Genomic DNA, 21,927 nt, shown 5'->3' with positions numbered 1-21,927 from the left:
GTACTGAATAGAATTATTTACGGATGCTTTCATTGTAACTGAAACGATATGGATTTTTTGCTTTAGATGTGTTAGGTTTGTTTTATTCTTACTGAAGCATCATAAATGTGTTGCTTCCAATATTAAATTAAACTGCTAATATCAGTTGTATTGCATCTTGTTCTAAACTATTAAGATATTGGAAGTTAAATATTGGAACTGTCAAAAATACATTGTATAAAATCATCCACATTTATATTTACAACACTCTGATTTGTGTTTTAAAACAATAGCATTATATACACAATTTGCACTTTCCATTAATCTTCTATCAAATTTCTTCTACCAACCATTCTAACCTACCAACACTGCAAGGAAGCAAACAACAGCTTTAATACCACAGACATGTGAATAATAACTTAATGCTATAGATGGATGAATAATATATATAATAATAATATATATGGATAATAATAATAATAATAATAGTAATAGTAATAATATATAGATGGATGAACAATGACTCATTTGGACATATTACTGAAGAGATGCATAAAACTGAGCTGTTTTACAAGGACAACATCAATTATATAGAGCATACAGCCCACTATAAACTAAGCAGTTAGAGCAAGCACGGTTGGAGGAAAGCAAAATAGACTCAAATTGTATTGAAGTCAATTGAATTGCAGTATACAGTTGAGAATGGGATTTATATTCTGGTGATATCTATGGAAATTCTCAGTCATCCAGGTCATGGTTGTCCCAAAGGTGCTTTGGGGGAGAATGGAAGGATTTATATTCCTTGCGGTCATCTGGTCGTTAGCACTCTTTTTGAGAGTATTGAGGCTACTTAGAGGTTTATCTATACCCTCTGGGTCATCTGAATAGTGCAAGTGCCCTCAATGACTCTCAGAAAGAGGCTAACAACCAAATGACTGCAAGGAATATAAATCCTTCCATTTTCCACCAATCAGTCAGAACTGAAGAAGTTTCTTGGATGAGAAGTGAAAAGCCTTCAAGCAAAAACAAAGTCCAGTTGCCTTTTGAAAAAGCACCTTGGGATACTGTGGTGATATTCAGATTTGTTAGATGGCTCCTCTTTTTATTGCTCACAGTATTAGCAAGTCATACCCTGAATTAAGGGGTTCCGGGGTTGTAAAAAGGGAGTTTTTATAAGGTGGAGAGGATGATCTTTAAATAATTTAACTATTTGTTCACTATTTTTTCAAATACATCTACAGTAGAGTTTTCTCTGATCCATTAAAAATCCAGGATACATATTGCAATGATATAAATTAGAAATATAAGACACAATTTTTGAAAGGATATCCAATAAATAATACAGGAGTCAATGATAGACAGTCCGAAGTTAGCTACAGCAGCTGTAATACCATGGAAAGACTGAAAAGGCATTAGAAAGAAAATTGGTTTGATATTACAAATACAATAAAAAGGATTTTTAAACATGGATCAGCATAGGAATAATAGTCCTACCAGATACAAAATAAAACTCAAATGGGACAATATAGTTTACACTGAACAACAAGGAGAAATAACAAGCAGATCAGGAATTGGCATGTGGTCTAGGAAATTTCATCTCCTAGATACCCTGAGTTGGGAATGTTAACAGATCCAAGAAGCAGAGTTTAACTACACAAACTAACAATATGGTAGTCAAGATTAACCTGTCCAACATTTGATAGTTTATGAAATTACAAAAAGGAATACTCTTCTTAAACTCCTATTAGTAGGAACTTATAAAGTGCACAAACATGTTCTTTAATAAATACAAGATAGAAAGGATTACAGATAAGGTTAAAATGATTAAAAACATTCCATTAAAAAAGAACCAGTGCTTGAGAAAAGCCAATCAAAAAAATTCTATTTCTGAGAGTCAACAAAAACTTATTGCTGCACCACAAGAAAAGGTGCCACTGTCAAGAATGTCAACCATAAATATTCAACAAATCAGTTATTTTATGCTATACAAAACTTGTTTGCAGCAAGTGAAGCCCGCCAGCTTCGTGCATATGAGAGATACAAAACTCTGAAATAAGTGATTACTAACCCCAGTGACTCTGAGGACACCTTCCACACCAGAAAATAATAAATAAAGGACTCCAGCTGCAATTACTTTATGAAGAGTAACTCCTAGACGAGGTCTGCAATTGGGAATAAAAGAAATTTAAAAGAAAGTGAAAGCACAGACTGGCTTTGTCAAATGACATTTCATTTTAATTATCTATCATTTCCCCATCAAGGAAATGTGAGCCTGTTACAATATTATTTGTAAATCTATGTTATTTTTCTAACTTTGCTTATATTTAGTGAGACATCTCAAATTCAACAAATAAGGCCAACTTATCTCAAGCAGGCTACCCACCCTCAACCTGTTAATTTTTGCATCCTATATATATACCTTTACCCAGAACAGGTACTAAAGAACAAAGAAAGATGGGCCTAGTGACAATGTTAAAGTGTGGGAAGTGCAAAATCTATCAACATTCCATTATTCTTCGGACTATGTTGAACCTCCACCCAGACTTTGCCATCCAGGGATAGTTTAGCAGTTTCCAGAAGTAAATTACTTCCAGTTGTTTTTAGAAATGTCTGAATTTCTTTCCACACTTGCCCTCAGGTCACCATGGTCCAGAAGAAAATTCAGGATTGTCCAGAGGGAAATAGATTATTTCAGAGTTCTCTAAAGTGTTTTGATCGTAAATCCTAAATTTTGCATATCCCTCTCAAAAAGCATTTTCTCCACCAAAAAAAAAAAAACCTCAGCAGAAAAAAAACCACATAATTTCCTACTGGAGAAGAGGCTTATTGATCCTCTTAGATCACCCTTTCAGGTATTCTCTCCCTCTTTGCAAGATGTGATACATGTGTGCATGTATCCCCTTGAAAAGCTAGCAAGGTAGACATTTTGTGGTTTAATCATTGCAAATAAAGCATATGGAAAAGTTCTTGATGGAATTAAAGAATTTGGGGCACAAGAATTACTCACTTTACTATGCCATATCCCAGACTCACTATGATAACAAGAATTCGAGCAAGGGAACGTTTCAATGCTGAAAGTAGCTCAGCCAGGATCAGTGCCTCTCGGACTGCAAATAAACACACACAGGACACTTCTTGAACATACTGTTTAGCATTTAAAGCTTACACTGTGCTACAACAAATATTAATTTAGGAAAGGCTAACTATTAAAGAAAAAATAAATATAAATATGAGAACTATGCAATATTTGTGCAATGATTTAAATTCTTTAAAAATGAAACACATTCAACTGAACTAAATGATTTTCATTTTGAATTAATTTTTAGAATATTTATCTCAGTTATCTCTTGCACTGAGACTGAGCCGATGAAAAATTAACTTCAGAAATATTTTTGTTTTAATGCCTTCTCTAAAGACTTTGACCAATTAAACATGTTCCATTTGACAGATATGACCTAGAAAGCATGATGGAAAATATTTTCTATCACTAGATAGAAAAAGTTAGTACACACAAAGAATCATTCATATTCTTGCACTTGTGCACGTATTTAAATATGTTCTTCACACATACCGGATTTTCCTGTATAGCGAATATTCTGGAATTCTGCATAGAATACAGCTTTCTCCAACATTCCAAGTAAGATAACTGTACCAATCCAAAACTGTATCCTTAGAAGATCCCGCCAGTAGCAGGCTGACCATGCAAACCACAGAACGCCAAACAATACATATACAATACACATCACCATGAAGAACTATTGGAGAAAGAAAAAATGAGATGCAATTTAAAGGATTATTGCAAGCTGCTCTTTTCTAGCTGCTTATTTATATGGATAGATTCCTCCTAGATTTCAGTAATTCTGATACTAATATTTTTTTTTAATTTTTTAAATTAATTATTATTTAAATTTGTTACATTCAATAACAGCAAAATTCATTTATACATTTTATAGATCACAAAATTCAGCAGAATTTTATATATATATATATATACACCCACACCCACACCCACACACACACACGCACACATACACACACGCGCGCGCAAACATATGCACCTTATTTCCAGATCTGGTAAAAATGTGATTTATCCCTCTGTGAACTTAATATTCAAATATACTTATACTTTGAATCCAATGACACATAACTTTTCAACAAATAATTTGCATTAACTTACAATCATAAGAGGATAATCTGCTAGAGAAAGGTATTCATATGGTCCAATCAGTTCCACAGTCACTGTCAGAAAACAAGCATGGAAAAGAACAAGAAATTAGGACTATAGAACAATAGCTCTGCTTGATGGTAGCCCTTTTGTGCTAACACCTTTTAAATACAGCATCCAGTTTCTTAAAGCAGGAAATATTTAAATGTCAGTGAGAAACATCCAAGGGACCAGAACCCTTCCAATGTCAGCAACTTCAAACACATGCTACCTCTGACACTGGTGGCATTATATGACTGTTATGTACACTATCCACTAGGAGCCTTATCTCAGGTAATATTTTAAAACCATCTGAATATGGGATCATCATCATGAGTTGTGATTCCACGTTCACACAGGCTGAATAATGTATTTTCATTAGTAAATATATGGCTTTGGGGGTTTGGAATTCCTCTCTATTCAGCTGAATTAAATCTTCCCAAGATGGGAGCGGAAGAGGGGGGGGATATTTTTACAAATGAATGCTAAGATTACCTCCCTATGACTTTTTCCAATACTGAAGTACCAGCTAAGAAGAATTTGTCATGTTCCCTTTATTCTCGCTATGCTTGATAGAATAAAATTTTACTTCAACTTTTTTGCTGAACTAAAAGCCCCACAAATAGTTTGCTTGTCATGGGAAAGTTACTCCAAGCACTTAATAATTTTGATTTCCCTTTTCTGCCCCTTTACTTGCTATGGCATTTTCTTTTAAAAATCACTGAAGGCGTGGTGAAAATTCTACTTATTATTGCCAGTCTTAAGACTCAAATGGTGCAATGGACTGCCAAGATTAGTGTAAGGAGCTTTTTCTAGACACTCCATTATAAACATCACATTTAAAAAAAAAAAAAATCTGGGAGCCTTCTTTATCTCATTATTGAGTTAGGATGTTTTCTCTTACTCAGAGATAAAAGGGAGTCTCACATCACGAAAACAAGGGAAAAGCAATTTGCAAATATTGCTACGTATAAATGCCTGTAGTCTGGTTTGAAATAGACAAAAGCTCTTGCTTTTTTCCCCTTCTATACAGTGGTGGGATTCAGCCGGTTCGCACCACTTCGACAGAACCGGTAGCTAATTTTTTGTTGCCCAAGCCCAGAATGGACTTCCGCAAGTGGCATCCACACAAAGAACTGGTTGTTCACATATTTGAATCCCATCACTGCTTCTATATCTAACCAAGCAAAAGTATCCCTGTAACTCCAAGACACACTTTTAAACATTAGCATGTAACGTCTAAGTATTTAAGCAAAATTCCAAAATAAATGAACTACACAGGGCTCACTGATAATTGGTGCTTTGGGTTGATCGGAAGGAGCCATAACATTTGGTAATTCTTCATGTGTTCCTTTAATGTTTGCTCCATCCTTTGAAGGTGAAGTATCAGCCTGTACAATAAAGATATATGGCCCATCTTGCCATGTTTGCATTACAGCATTCATTGCCTGAAACAAATTACACAACTTTAAGTCACTACACAATGCAAGATTTCAAAGAATATATATTTCTCCTGTGTCAACAAGATTACTTCAGGAAATCAGATGTAACCTGAACCATAAAACAATATAGGTTTGTTTGTTATTCTATTGGGTGTTCTTTATTGTCAACATTAAACATTTACATACTATTGATTTTAATTGAGAAGCATGATGTACAGAAGTTACAGGATGCATCTCCTAGTTAATCAATGAATCATGCAGATAGCAGAATTACTCAATATAACTGTGCCCACTACATTCCACATATATCACTTTTCACATACTTACAAAATTCTCTACTACAGTAGTGTTTGTTCCATTCTCTTTCCTACCCTATTTAAGGCAAAAGTAGATTTGGTAAAAAGCCCAAAGATATATTTGTAAATCAAAATTTTGCAAGCATTAATAATTTTTTACAAAATACCTCTTTACTGCTTAAGAGGACTGGCTGAACAAATTCACTGTAGAAATTCTAATAAAAGATAAACAATTGTTTTTAGTTACAATGTATATATACAAGCATATAGCAAACAGGTAGAACATAATATTAATGAAATTACAACAATAAAGGACTACAAAGAACTAAATTCAGGAAAAAATGCATTTATGTTCATGTGTATATTCTAAAATCTGATTATACAAAATGAGATGCTGGTCTGAGATAGCAATTCTACCACCTAGCGTGCACTCACAATCAATCAGGGAATGTATTGCTAACAAATAAGAACCTCTACATGAGAGCTGTCATTCCCTCTATCAATCATTTATATTTCTACTGCATGTCCTCATATTTAAACTGATTTTTACTCTATAAAAGCTATGTTTTTTCAACTGAAGTCTCTGGAAATTTAACCATTAATAGATCATATTAATGATCCAGGATAATGCTGCAGAATCCAATCTGGATCGGCCACAGACCAAAGGTTTTAGTCTTCCGAGTTTTTGGACTCGTGCTGGAGCCCATTCTCAGGGAACTTCTCTCTCACCAGAAAGTGTGCCATATTCTGGTGAGAGAGAAGTTCCTGAGGATGGGCTCCAGAACAAGTCCAGAAGCTCAGAAGACTAAACCATCTTGTTCCAGTGACCAACCCAGACTGAATCCATGAATAGATCAGTTGCTGAGGTCATGTTTTGTCCACTTCTCCGTATCTTTTCCTGCTATAGAGCATATCATGTGTATACAGCCAAATATGTACTATAAAACAAGGATGACCAGGAACATCCTTCCCAATTTCAACTTTTACATATGGCAGGCATTCTTCTAATTTCTTAATTAAAGAAGCTTCCACCCAGTCTCTGGACAAACCTACAGTACCTATTTCTGGAAAATGCAGATCTTATAATCAGAAAAAAAGAAATCTGGTCCTTTAGATTCCTGACTTCTAAAACCCTTATAGATATAAGAAGTTGGCCACACTGACTTGATCAGCTGCACAATTTTAAAATCTGCTGTAAAAAACATGGCAGGTAATAAGCCAGAACAAACACAATAATGAATTAATGAATCAATCAATGGACAATAATACAACCATAGCCTAGGTGACAGAAGCAAGTATGATATATTAGGCTGACTCTGAAACAATACAATGCTGGCAAATGCAATGGAGCTTCATAATTCTGGGTTACTAACAATGTGATCCTAAATATATTAAACACCTTATGTAGGATGGAGTGATTTTTAAAAGGGGTTGATCAGAAATTAGCTTTGGTCAGTTCAGGAAAGAATTTATGATATATTTGACAGAGGAGAACATTTGCAGCTCAGGGTTAAAGAATGAGAGGTCCTTGGTGCTCTCTGAGCTTGGTTATTTTCTTGCAGATGTTTCATTACCTAAACTCGGTAACATCATCAGTGCTAGCTGATGGGTAATGAAACATCTTTGATATATTTACTATATAAATATATCATTATAATGATATGCATATAGTAGTTTTAGTAATAATTCTTGGGCTCAGAAGTATTAAAATACAAATCAAACAGATCCAAATGATCTTGCAAGCATAAACATCAGTTAAACAAACCCTACACATGTAAATGTTTTATTTCACCTCCTGAAAAGCTCATATGCTTCAGTATCTCAAATACGTCCTTGGGGAAAAAAAGCAGGACATGGATTTTCAGACAAATAGAGAAATACCAACAGAAGAGCTAATATATGTACTGGAGCCTTAATTCATGTGAATTGAGATTTAACTAACAAATGCACTTCTCAATAAACCCACCATAGGCTCTGCACTGTCCCCATATCATACCTGTGACTTGAAGAGCTCACTACAATTGGGGAAGGAGCGTTCAGACATAGCATAGTATCCTGCCCAATTTGGATGTTGTTCCGAATTGCTCCGAAAATATATATGTGCCTGTTCATCCTGTCAAGACACATGGCATGATTTGAAGTAGTTAATATATCAAGAGAAATAGAAGTCGGTAAACAAAAAAACTAAAAACAAACATAACAATATTGTTCACTAAAGTTAATGATTCAGTGCATACCTAGTCTAATTAAAGGGAACAAACAGTACACTATATGAAAGATTTCTCTTTATAGCCTTAAAAAGTCTCAAGTTAATGGTGACAATATTAGAAAAGGATGTGCAAGTAATTTAATGATATGGGGCCATTTTCCATACTCCTGTCTTAACATTGCTGACACATTAAACCTAAAACCAAAAATATGCTTTAGAGAAGGCATGGGTGCATACATCAAACATATTGGCCCCTTCTTACAGTAGCTGCTCGATTCTAGGAAAATACGTTTGAGTGAAGGAAGAAAGGCTTCCTTAAGTCAGTGTATTTTAACTGAAGAGGTGCTGACCGGTGTAGCATGAGCTCCCATATCCATTCTGAAGTTCTTTTGGGATTTGGATGCAAAAAGCTGCATATCCTTGTGAAAGAACATGGTATGTACACACGCAAAAGAGTAAAGATTTTTACATCTATTTTGGAAAGCAAAAAAAAATTCCATGTTCTTAAATGTCAATATCTATAGTCATTCTAAGAGCTAAATTATATTTTAGATAATAGTAAACCATGGACAAAAATCAAACATCACCATTTTCCAAATGTATCAGAGCAGTCTTTTCTGATACAGCTCATGTATGATAGATTAAGAACTGCTAGCCAAAATGCTTGTTGAGGAGAAAAGCAAACAAAAATAATGGAAAAATCCCTTTACATAAAGGATCAGCACCATTTTCCTGTAGTATGACGTGGACCATAATGTGGAAGGCTAAATTACTTTTTAATACCAATTTCTTACCCCAAAATTGAAGACCTCATTGTAGCAATAGGAGTATCTTAAGTACCACTTTATAGTGTAACTTTGAGAAGGATCACAGGAGCTTTCATTGCCACTAACTAAACAAATAAGAAAAATATGTAAGAAATGGAGGAAATACTGTTACCAAACTAACAGTGAATTTTGTGGCACCTTAATGACTAAAGCATTTATTACAGCTAGATATGTGCAATATTCAGATGCAAAGCAGGAAAGGTGCTTTGTATACAGCATGTACAGGTAGTCCTCAACTTACAACCACGATTGAGCCCAAAATTTATGTTGGTAACTAAGACATTTGTTAAGTGAGCTTTGCCCCAGTTTACAACCTTTCTTGCCACAGTTGTTAAGTGAATCTGGTTAAACGTTAGTTACATGTTTGTTAAGTGAATCTGGTTTACCCATTGATTTTGCTTGTCAGAAGGTTACAGAAGGTGATCACGATTCCAGGATACTGCAACCATCATAAATGTGAGTCAGTTGCCAACTGGCTGAATTTTGATCACATGACCATGGAGATGCTGCAACGGTCGTGTGAAAAATGGTCATAACTTTTTTCAGTGATATAACTTTGAATAGTCACTAAATGAACTGTTGTAAGTTGAGGACTACCTGTATATAGCATGCATGAATTTGCTGTATCTGTCAGATGCAAATAGTACACACCTCTATCATGATAGAAAATTTCATGGACTGTATCATGTTACCAACTGCATGAATCTCATACCAATCAATCAATAATAAAATGCCTAAGGTTATTATTATCATTATTATTAATATATTATTATAATATTACATTTTAATAGGAAACTACAAAAACAGTCCTGTCAATTTTTTACAGAAAAGATTTTTTAAATCCTTTTTACAGAGGAAAGGATTTATAAGATAATACAGCCTAGCAAATAATTATAACTGTAAGAGTATCGTTTAGATTGGGAAGTAGCCTACTTTTTAATTTCAGTTAAATTTTAAAAATTAGCCGTATAAAGCTAGTCAATAGTGTTGCAAGGCCAGAAAACAAAAAGTAATTTCCAGTAATTTCTAGTGCTAAGGTACTATTTGAAAAGAAATCATTACTTCGCAGTAATACTGTTTAATTGTCTAGTCCCTTTCCACTGTGTTAGTGAGCCTCTGCATTCAAGATGATCAGACACATTATTTTATAACCAGCTTTTATCCAGAATTTTATATAGTTCTATTAAGAACTAAGTCCCATTGAATAGATGGAACCTACTTCCACATAAGTGTTAGACAGGCTTTATTTAGTAACAAAGATCTATGTCTCTATTGTTATCTAGCGATCATTTGGAATTTTGCCATCCAATCCGACAGAACTCTAGTATATGATCCAAAATACATAATATCTCTCAGCTAATGACAAATCACTTGTATACTTTCACAAAGTTACACATCATACTATACTATCATTTTTAAACAAGCTCACAGGGGGAAAAAAACATGCTACAAAGCTGATCATTCTCACCTTATGAAAATTCCAGCCATGGCTGTTAGTGAAATGTTCGAATACTGTACCAAATAATTAGACCATGGTCTATTGATACAGAAGCTCACCACCATTATATTATGACTCCTTTGTGAAACTGTTTTGACACTGTAATCTCAATCATGGTTAGAGATTTATAAAAAGATGTGCTTTGCAATTTTATAGCCCAAGTCGTTAAGTCATCCTAAATCAAACATAATCTCTAACGTAGTCATTACAAAAGAATGGGATATTACACTTCAAGGTGCAGTATGAATGTACTTACACTTTAGGAAAATGGTAGTGTTGCTAAACAGAATTTTTCCAAAATGAAAATATGTCTTCTATAAGAGAAAGGAAACAAAGAGAATCAGTATTTAGATATGAAAGTTCATCAATATTGGGGGGGGGACTGTATACGGTATGTATTTCCCCAAATTCTTGGAGAAAACATATTTGTATAGTAATATTTACTAGACAAATATGTATTTCTCCAAGAATTCGAGTAGCTACTTAATTTTTGAAACACTGACTTTTCTATTATATGGAAGACTTTAGCATTATCCACAGCTTTTAAAACCAACCAGTACATAAACTAAAGATTAGCAATCTGGCACTTGTGAGCAACATTATATACATACCTTTTCCAGCTGTTATCTGTACAACTCTAAAATAAATAAACACCCTTTTTAATGGCCAAAGTCTGCAGGAATGCCAAATGTCTTGAGATTTCAAGCATGAATGCCAAAATCTTACAACATTTGGGCATCTTTTGAGATTTTGATTATTGAGAAAAACATTATTGATCATGAGAAGAAGCAGAATTTTGAGTTAAAATTGCTGGAAGAAATATAAGTAACCGGAAACCTACAGCACTTTGATGAGTTCAAGCACGAAAGATTTAAAGAATATCTTCTTGAAGGTGAAAGAAAAATATGTAAAAGCCTGATACTTGATATTAAAAAAACTATTATTTAAAAAAAAGGGCTATGGTAACAGGCAATGCCAACTGAGTGTAAATAGGAAGAGGCTGAAGTAGTAACAGACTTTAAATTCCTACACCAAAGGGATAGTGATTATATCCATAGATGTCTACTTATGAGAAAGATTCCAGACAAAATGTTAAATGCAAAGGAAAATAGCTAACAATAAATATACATATTACAAAATGTGGTTTTTACAGTTGTAACACACCTGCCTAGGAAAGCTAGACCATCAAAATGGCTGAACAAGGAAAAAAGTGCTGGGTTTGAATTGTTGTGTTGGTGGGAATTGCTGAGAATACTTTGGATCACAAGAAGAAAAATACAAATGAAGTAAAGTCAAGCTACTCACTGGAAGCAGTAATAATTAAACTAAAGCTTAAATATTTTAGAGGCGTAATCTTGAAGGCAACAGTCATTAGCCAAAAAATCTAATGCCCAGCTAGTTGAAAAGGAAGCCAACAGAAAACATGATTGCTAGAAAAAAACATGAACTACAAGAACTCAAAAAGTAGTTGCTGATAGACAAGCCTGCTGACATTCATTAGATCACAAAGAATCAGAAGTGACTGAACAGCTGTACAACAACCCGGGATCACTGACAGTACCTCTGCAAACCACCAATAGTTTATTCCTCACAAGTTGGGAACCCCTGGCCTAAAATATATCTTCACAAATCATCTTCCATTATTGTTACATTGACATAAACGGTAAATATTAATGTTATCTTATCTGCAATTTCTGGGAATAAACCTGTTATTAGTTGGACTTCTAAATAAATATTTGCCATGAGTTGCATTGGTGACCAGTTTGCTTCCGGGTCCAATGCTGGTTTTGACTTTTAAAGGCAAAGCATGATACTGGGTTATATGAGAGACCGCCTCTCCCAGATAACATCTCCCTGTTCCATCAGATCCAGCAGAAAAAACATGCACCAGGTCCACTGGCTAAGCTTCAGTAGGTAAGTCCTAGGTGATGGGCCTTTTCTGCTGCGGCTCCTCTTTATGGAACATTCTTCCCCTTGAAGCGAGGCTAGCCTCATCCCTTTTACCTTTCCAGAAATCCCTGAAGACCTGCTTGCGTCATCAGGCTGGGTGGCATACAGTAAAGCCAATATAAGCTTTACTGTATACCACCTATATTCACTTGTCTGTAAGATGAGTGGTCATATGAGAAACTAGTAAAGAAAGAAACAGAGTATAAGGCTACACAGAATCATTCATGTATATCATCTGATTATTTAGTGCTTGATGAGCCATATTTAAAACTTGCAACAAATCACATTATGGTTGCTATAGTCAAAAGCTAAGAAATATGCCTGTATGAAATATCTTCAAATATGGAAGGTGGTATATTCAATGAAAAAGGGAGCATAGTTCAATTAAACATACATTTGGTTTCAAATCTCCTCTCAACTAAGAATGCATGGGTAGCTTAGACAAACCTATCACTCACTAACAAGATTTTTTCATATGAAACCATGCCATAAATGCATCACTGAAATAAAGTGCATGAAATTCTCTTATAATACCTATTATTACACATATTGAGATTATAATTCTATTCATACTTTCTTAGAAACAAGCCCCAAATACACTGAATAATTCAGTTAAACTCTGAATAAGAATTTTTTTTTGTATTAAGATAACTGAGAAAAATGCAGTGTATATCTGATCTTTTGGGGGGAGAGATCTTTGTAGGTGCAACATATTAAAAATGGCACCTGATTAAAACTGAAGATTTGCTTTACCTAAACATATAAAAGTGCATGATGTGATAGGTACTTTGAATACTCCTAAATATGATTTTTCTGCACTGCTTGCCTAATTTGCAAAAGTATTTGGAAGGTCAAGTCAGTAAATACTAAATTTTCTATAGATTTTTTTTCCATACAAACAACCATCAACTAAAGAGAAAAAAGTTCATATTGCTTTCATCAAATGTCTATTTGAAAACATCCTGATATTCAAGTTTAAATCCTCACTCTGATCACTTATCTCTGCTATCTTGAGCCAACTACTCACAATGAGCCTAATACAGTATAAATCACAAAGATTGTAGCAAGAAAGAAGAAAACATACTATCTGAAGTCTGTGAAAGATAGGATACAAACACATGCAAAACAGATAAGGGCTCAGATGGCCTGCCACAACCTTTTGGTTTATGTTATTTCTCCATACTTGTGTTCTGAAATGCACTTGTTCCAGTATTTTGTTATCAAATACCAGTAATAATTACTTTCAAGATCCAACTCTTATACCATTTCTTCTATAAGAAATTAAGACAGGGGAAGCTCCCAGATTATCATAGCAGGCGGTCCCATTAATAAAACAGAAGTGGGTGCTAAAATCTTTCTGCAAATGTCATCAGCATTAGCTCATATCGCTGCTAGATTAATCTTTTCGGCAATAAAATATTCAGCGCTCTCTTTATTAATAGATTTTTGGAACAATGTTGCCACTGCCTAGTCTTCTAATTGGATGGGCAACCAACCCTTCATCCACAGGATCTTTTTCCTCTTTAACCAAAGCTCCTATTCCACACATGCATATAATAGCGTTGAGACAAAAATAACGTATGGAAGCTCAGGGCCTGCTTCCCGATTATATTTTGAACCACGCACATTGCAGGAGTTTGAAAAAATGGATTGTTCCCAGTCGTGTCAGTTCTTAAAAAGCAAAACAGAGGCAAAACCTTGTCCGGGTGGGTCAAACCGGACACCAAAACAAACGGCACAAGCTGCCCAAACTGCCTCATCCCAGAAGGCAGCCCTCCCAGGAAGACTGGAAAGATGGAAACGCTCCAGGTGGCGGAGCCTCCAATCGACAACCCCCCTCCCCCGCCTTCACGGCAACCCTGCCCCGGGCAGGGGCGTCCAGCCCGGTCAGATCCAGGCCACCTTCCCTCCTCTTCGCCCTGCCCACTCAACAGGACGGGGTGGCGTGGCGTGGCGGGCTGCCCTGCGAGCTCACCACGGGCAGCGGCACTTCCCACTTGGAGAGCTGGCTGGCTCCAGCCGGGCTCGGCAGCTCCGCAAAGAGGAGCTGGAGGAGCAGCAGAGTCAGTCCTGCAGAGAGGCGGCCCCGCGGCAACAGCAGCATCTTCCCCGACGCGCCTGGCACCGCCATCCCTTTTCAGCGAAATCAACAAGGGAAGAACCTGCCCCGGAGCGCTCGCCGCCTCTTCCGCTCCACCGCCGAGTCTCCGGACCGAGGGCGGGTGATGGGGCACCGGCGGATTGGCTCTGGCGCCCAGGCGAGGTGGGCGGGGAGCGTGGCTCTTCCGCAAAGCCGGCGGGGCTTTCGCGAGAGTGGCGGTGGCGGGCGAGAGGCTTCTTCTCTCCGCGCGGTTGGGTTAGGAACCAGTTGTGAGGCTGGCGAGCGCGGATTTCCTGTATTGTGTTCCGTATTAGGCTTGCTCGCGGCGGAATACTGACTTTGCATCCTTTCTATTATTTGTTTGTTAAACAGGCAGAATCTTTGTTCAGTACAGGTAGTCCTCGACTTTACGACCACAACGGAGCCCAACATTTCTGTTGTTAAGGGAGACGTTTGTTAAGTGAGTTTTGCCCTATTTTATGACCTCGGCTGTTAAGCGAGTCACTGCAGTTGATAAGTTAGCAATCCGGTTGTTAAGAGAATCTGGCTTCCCCCCCCCCCCCGAACTTTGCTTGTCAGAAGGTAGCAAAAAGTGATCACGTGACCTTGGGACACAGCAATGGACATCAATATGAACCAGTTGCCAAGCCCCTGAATTTTGATCACGTGACCGTGGGGATGCTGCAATGGTCGTGTGAAAAATGGTCATAAAGTCATTTTTTTCAGTGCCGTTGTAACTTCGAACAGTCACTAAACAAACTGTTGTAAGTTGAGGACTACCTGTACATCATTTAAGAGTACATTCAGATCCTATAAATATTTTCTTTTCATATGAGATTCATCTGTACCATGAACAAAACCAATCTGAGGCCTTTTGCAATCAGCTTTTGTTTTCCAAAAGCTAGGCAGAATTGGACCTGGTTAGTATTTGGAAAAGAGAGCACTACAAAATATTAGAGCTATGATTTAGAACAGTACGTGAAAAATATCCTGGAAGAACAGGATATCAACCACTGAAGCATTGTGTTAGGAAAACTGTTGTGTCCTGAGCCTGCAAAAGCAGGCTCGGGACGTTGCAAGAGTCCCGAGCATTTGCAAAAGCTGCCCGGGACCAGACTGAGTGGCGCCGGCCTTGCGCGCATGCGCAAGGCGGGAAAAGACCGCCTCATGATTGGTTGTATTTGCCCGGGGATCAGAAGGTATAAATAGAGGCCTGCGTGCCTCTGCTCGGGTTGTTCGTAGATTGGAAGCAGAGAATAAAGACTTGTTAGAAATGCTTCGTCTCAAGCACCATTATTCTCCGGACTTAACAAAAACTACTTGGATGTATCCATGATATCACAAGAAATCAGGCAGGATCCGAAGGAAGTTTATTTACCATAGGCTATTCTAGAACACAGCTTTGATCTGGAGCCAGAATTAAGTTTAATTCAGTGCAAAATAGCTGTTCTATCAGCTCTTAAAAAATACCCACTCTGCGCTAATTCTATAGAGAAATTTTGAATATACATTTCCTAATTAGAATAGAATAAAGTTGGAAGGGACCTTTGAGGTCTTCTAGTCCAGCCCCCTGCTCAAGCAGGAGAACCTATACCATCTCAGACAAGTGAGTGTCTAGCCTCTTTTTAAAAATCTCCAGTGATGGAGCGCCCACGATTTCCAGGGGCAAGCTATTCCACTGGTTAATTGTCCTCACTGTCAGGAAGTTTCCCCTTAATTCCAGGTTGCTTCTCTCTTTGGTCAGTTTCCAACCATTGTTTCTTCTGCCCTCTGGTGCTTTGGTGAATAACGTGACCCCCTCTTCTTTGTGGCAGCCCCTCAAATACTGGAATATTGCTATCATGACTCCCCTATTTCTTCTTTTCTTTAGACTAGCCAAACCCAAGTCCTGCAGCCGTTCTTCGTATGTTTTAGTCTCCAGGCCTTTGATCATCTTAGTTGCTCTTCTCTGAATTTTTTCCAAACTTTCAACATCTTTTTTGTGGTATGGTGACCAAAATTGGCTGCAGTATTCCAGGTGTGGTCTTACTAAGGTCTTATAAAGCGGGTTAGGGTTAGGGTTTGCCAGCCAGCTACAGATCCATCTGGTGGTGATGTTGTCTTTTCCACCTTTTTCTAACTCAGGGCTTTTCAACCTTTTCACCCATTGTACCACTTTTAGGATATAGCAATATCCGAGTACCACCAGTCGCCTAGCAAGGTGTCAAAAACTTGATGACCCCCCCCAAAAAAGGAAAAAAGTGATAAAGTACAGATAGTCCTCGACTTACAACAGTTTGCTTAGTGACTATTCAAAGTTACAATGGCACTGAAAAAAGTGCCCCCCAAGACACAGCCGAGCAAGACACCTGCCTGCCCGCCCGGCAGCACTCTCATTCCCCTCCCCCGCTCCCACTTTTCTAGGATGGTCGCGTACCACCTGCCAGGTGCCAATGTACCACAGGTGGTACCCGTACCACTGGTTGAAAAGTCCTGTTCTAACTTACCAAGGAGTAGGTTGTGGTCTACTTTATCAAATGCCTTACTGAAATCTAAGTATACTACATCCACAGTATTTCACTGGTCTATTAGTTTAGTCACTTTGTCAGAGAATGAAATAAGATTGGTTTGGCATGATCTGTTTTTAACAAACCCATGCTGGCTACTAGTTATAACTTTGTTTGCTTCTAGTTGTTCGCAGATCTATTTTTTGATTATCTTTTCTAGGATCTTCCCAGGTATTGAAGTTAAACTGATTGGTCTGTAGTTTCCTGGGTCTGTTTTTCTTTCTTTCTTGAAGATGGGAACCACATCAGCCCTTTCCAATCCTCAGGTACTTTCCCGGTGCTCCAGGGTTTTTGGAAGATGTGGTGCAATGGTTCTGAGATAAAATCTGCCAGCTCCTTCAGAACTCTGGGGTGTAATCTGTCAGGCCCCGATGATTTATATTTGTCAAGGTCAGATAGGTGTTCTCTTACCATTTGCTTGCTTATTTTAATTTTTGTTTCTAATTTGTCTTTTGCAATGGGTTTTTTTGGTATGTTGGACTATAGTTTCTTTTTATGTGAAAACTGATGCAAAGTATGAGTTAAGCAGAAATTGCCTTTCTGAAATGTTGATAGCAGATGGTCTCTTAAAAGTGCCAAAAGGGACACAGAGAAATCACTTGGAAACTTCAGAAGGGGAAGGGAGAGCCACAATACTGTATAATTAAACAAAGAGGTAAAAGTGATGAATAAAAACTAAGAGATCTTAATATTTTTGAACAAATTAATATTGATATTAACTTTTATTCATATTTTTGGAACTAGGAATTGGCATAACTCCACAAGCAAAACTTACTTTATTCCTGTACTACTAAACTGATTTAAGAAGAAAACAGTAATAGGAAGTAATACTTCTTTAAATCTATCCTGAATGCAGCTTGCTGAGCGCTACAGAAATATTACCAGCAAAGCATTTGCATGCTGTCGTCTCTTCCACCTTATTGGTCAAGTGGGCAGGACTATCAGAAATAAAAACTCCATTTCCCAGCATGCAACAAGATAATGTGAAATGGAAACCTATTGGCTAGAGAATTTCCTCTTCATTTCCTAACGAATGGTTCAAAAATATCTCACTCCCGATCATGGAACCAAGCTGTGAAGAAATCAGGTAGATTAAATATATATGATTTTGCTGATAACTGATATGCAAATCTTACTTAAGCACAATGCATGATTCTAAAAGAATCCAAATAATTTTTAGTTCTAAAATGCTAGTTTGAATTCATGCAGAAATTAAGATTACACAGCTACAGAGCTGGGAATAAAAATATAGATGGAATGCAAATAATAAAATTACAGCATTGACATTAATATGCTATGTAATAAATAGTGTAATTATACTACCAAGTATAAAATGAAGGAGTTCCAGAAATACAAAATCAATCACATGACTCTTAGACAGGAAGCTTAATTAAGAAAGTGAATGTAAACCTAATTATTGTTTTACCTTTTTTCAATGTGATAGCCTTGTTGCAAACTTGATTAATGCAGTCACATGTAGAAGTTAATTATTTATTCATAGTTCTCTATTTCAATCAAGCTTGGCTTGTTGAATTCTGTTGAATTCTAACAGTGACAGAATATTTTCTATGTGTGTATAATCAAATCAGCACCCCTTGATTTAATTATAGTAGGATTAGTGTTTCTTGCAGTGAGAAAGCATACATTTTACTGCCCTACAACAGTTTTACCTTTAGTGTTTATTTTGTTTGGCTGTTTATATTGTTTGACCTGATTGTGAAAATATTTATTTGTTTATTTATGTATATATGTATGTATGTATCAACCATATTTATATGACTACTATCCACCCTAGGCAGCATAAAATAAAAATAAAAAATAATGATATTAAAAATATTATGAAATGGATTAGTTCATTGCTTAATTTAATAAGGAGCATTAAAGCAGACTTGGACATGTGTTCACTTTACTGGTTGAGCTGACTTTTGCAGGTTTGTATACTTAAGAATTGGAATAAGTAACCAATATCTGCTTAAAGAAGACAATCAGTTTGAAAATTTTAAAAGGACACCATAAGAATGTCTTGATTTAATTGACTTGTATTTTCTCAGACGATTGGCAATAAAGGTTTCACTTGTTTGAAATAATATTGATAAATGAATGTGATTCATTCTTGCAAATATTATGTGTAATGCAGAATCCATTTCTAGTGTAGCTGCTTAATGTGACCAGTATGCAATTAACCCAGGCAGCTATTTCAGAACTTTCCATTATACGCATTAGAATAAGCTGGTTCCGGTGACTATAGCTGATAAGAAAATAATATTTTTTTCTTCACTATACATTTTAAAAATATTATATTTTCTCATATTTAGCGTTCAAGATGAGGCTGTGGATAAAAAGCATTTTAAGACATGCAAGCAAATTGCCTTTTACAGGTAAAGATTATGAATATTTTGTTATCTGCAAATATTGTGTTCATATAACAACACAAGGTATGGCACAACTTTCACTGAAGAATGATTGCAGCAATATATCTTATAGGGCAAAATTTGCATTGAGAGGAACTTTAAGGGCTCCTAGATCTCTGCTGCAAAAAATCTATGTGACCTCTACATGGCATCAAAGAGATTTATGTATTTAATTATTAAATTTCTACACTGCCCATCTCACCAGCGTGATTCTGGATGGTTTACAACACAAATTAAAAACAAAAAACTAAAACCCCTTAATTCTTGTTGCCATTTATTAGTGGTACAGTTTTTTTCAGCCAGGATGCTAGCTCTAATTTTAAATTTATTTAATTAATGTATTTAATCCCTATATGTATTTCCTCAAATGCCAAAGCCTCCCAAGACAGGTTACAATCAAAACAACTATGAAATACACAATACAGCAATTCTCAAACCAATATAAAAGTATTTTTCAAACATATAGATTAAAAAGGGGGAAGAGAAGAAAAAAATCTTCCAACCTTCACACTTTGGTGAACAGAAAAGTCTGAGCATGTGAGAAATATTATATTACCTCAACACAGTGTAGTTGTAGCTTTCCTGTAGACTCCAGTTCCTGAAGTGGTTACCTCGTAGGGTTGATATTATTCCAGTAGTTTGTTTCTCACAGTAGCCAACCAGCTGCCTTTTGAATATTCCTAAGCAGGAGATACAGATATATCTCTTCCCATCTTTGTTCCCTCGCAACCGGCATTGCAAGGGTTGGTAGTAGTACACCTGTATTTAACAAATAAATTACATGCTGTGGAAAGAAATTCTTCCTTTTGTCTTTTTTTTAAATCTCCTTCCAATTATCTATATTGGATGGTTCCTCTTCCTAGCATTTTGAGAAAGGACAAAATACTTCTCCTATCCACTTTCTCCATGCCATGAACCACTTTAAAGCCCCAGGTATGTTCCTCAGTTGCTTTCTTTCCAATAAAAGTGCCAGATATTATAACTGTTTCTCCCAGGGAGAGAGTTTGGCTATTAATCAGTAATCAGATTTTAGTTGTCCTCTCCTGCACTTTATCCAGTGCTGTTTTATCATTTGTCAAATAATCAGAATAATAATAAACCCTGTATTCCAGATTTATTTATTCAATTTGTATGGCCACCTGTCACAAATACATGACTTTGTATGACTAACAATGAATGAAAATAAGAGAAAAATATTATAACAAAACATGTCTCTTGTTATTAATGATTTGAAATTATGTAATTTAGACCTGTTACTCAATGAGATTTAGTTAATTCCTTGAAAAATGATCACATTCTCATCTACAATACAGGTAATATAATTTTTTATGTTCTTTTTTGTGTACATCAGGCGTCAGAAATGTTTAAGTCCTGGGAAGTCTCCATACCAAGCCTTACTGCAAACTGTGGAACAATCCAACAGCAATGTCAAATTCCAAATTTTCAATGAAGAGAGCAAGGTACGAATACCTCTCCGTGTAATTGATCAAAAACATGGATGCCCAGTTTGCATATAAAAATCAATCTATCTTTTTGATCTGATAGATGTTAGATAGCACTTTACATTATGTTGGGAAGTATTTAAATAATTTTAGTAGTATTTATTTAGCTTTGAGAACTTTGCATGACAAGGATCCAGTGGTATTATGTAATATTTCAAGAGCTTTTCCTTCCATAATTAATGTTATACTACATTATTTTCAATCTTTCAAATGTTTCTGCCATGAAGCTAGGTAAACATATAGATAGTCCTCATTTAAAGACCAATCATTCAGCAACCTTTCTAAGTTACAGTGGTGTTTAATAAAGGAGCTGGTTCTCATAAGTTCCAGTCATTGCAGCGCCCTCAAAATTCAGATCCATTTGAAGCCCACCTGCAATTACAAATGTCTTTTTGGCCACCCATCTACCTACTACAGCCAGCTGCCACCACACCTTGCCCACTTCATTGCATTCTAATGCTGTACTGATCAGGGTCTTCTTTCATGTTGCTTTTTTTCATGCCAATGTAGATGGGATTCCTCTTGCTCCCCATCCAAGGCCTCCATTCGCATTCTAGCCAGGGCCTTCCTTCATGCCCTAACCTGGTCCTTCTTTCATGAAAGAAGTTCAGCATGTGAAAGAAGGCCCTGTCTATGCTGATGTGCTCACCATAGTTTTGAAGCTCATGATTTTACAATCATGCCTAAACCAAACACTATGGTTGGATCCATGTTTGTATTAAGCCAGACAACAATTTATTTATTTATTTATTTATTTATTTATTTTATTACATTTGTATCCCGCCCTTCTCCTTGCGGACTCAGGGCGGCTAACAATCAGATAAAATACGAAAATACAATACATGTTTAAAATTAATTAAAAAGAAATATTTGAATCTGTTCCAATTAAAAGTAATTAAAACCCCTTTAAAATCCCTTAGGCCAGTCCCGCAAGCTGGAACAACCATGTCTTGAGGGCGCGG

General features: G+C 36.4%; 2 protein-coding genes across 2 annotated transcripts in view; one reads left to right on the top strand and one right to left on the bottom strand.

Moving 5' to 3' along the window:
• TMEM87A (transmembrane protein 87A) overlaps positions 1-14,591 on the bottom strand; it is a 30,470-nt gene extending 15,879 nt beyond the window's left edge. The window contains exons 1-12 of the mRNA XM_015825084.1: positions 14,381-14,591; positions 10,712-10,769; positions 8,925-9,022; positions 7,918-8,034; positions 6,089-6,136; positions 5,953-5,997; positions 5,472-5,631; positions 4,157-4,218; positions 3,551-3,734; positions 2,987-3,086; positions 2,048-2,141; positions 1,309-1,380 (exon numbers count right to left, since the gene is read on the bottom strand). Coding sequence (XP_015680570.1) covers positions 1,309-1,380; positions 2,048-2,141; positions 2,987-3,086; positions 3,551-3,734; positions 4,157-4,218; positions 5,472-5,631; positions 5,953-5,997; positions 6,089-6,136; positions 7,918-8,034; positions 8,925-9,022; positions 10,712-10,769; positions 14,381-14,536 — 1,194 coding nt within the window. The 5' untranslated portion in view covers positions 14,537-14,591. The remainder of the gene's footprint in view (positions 1-1,308; positions 1,381-2,047; positions 2,142-2,986; positions 3,087-3,550; positions 3,735-4,156; positions 4,219-5,471; positions 5,632-5,952; positions 5,998-6,088; positions 6,137-7,917; positions 8,035-8,924; positions 9,023-10,711; positions 10,770-14,380) is intronic.
• A 3,515-nt stretch (positions 14,592-18,106) lies between these two features.
• Positions 18,107-21,927, top strand: part of GANC (glucosidase alpha, neutral C) — a 32,730-nt gene continuing 28,909 nt past the window's right edge. Inside the window, exons 1-3 of the mRNA XM_015825083.1 lie at positions 18,107-18,139; positions 19,368-19,430; positions 20,815-20,923. Of these exons, the coding sequence (XP_015680569.1) occupies positions 18,114-18,139; positions 19,368-19,430; positions 20,815-20,923 (198 nt within the window). The 5' untranslated portion in view covers positions 18,107-18,113. The remainder of the gene's footprint in view (positions 18,140-19,367; positions 19,431-20,814; positions 20,924-21,927) is intronic.

The sequence above is a fragment of the Protobothrops mucrosquamatus genome, unplaced genomic scaffold (assembly GCF_001527695.2).
Source record: "Protobothrops mucrosquamatus isolate PMUCROS unplaced genomic scaffold, P.Mucros_1.0 scaffold2474, whole genome shotgun sequence".
Classification (NCBI taxonomy): Eukaryota; Metazoa; Chordata; class Lepidosauria; order Squamata; family Viperidae; genus Protobothrops; species Protobothrops mucrosquamatus.
This window is presented reverse-complemented; position numbering and strand designations above follow the sequence as displayed.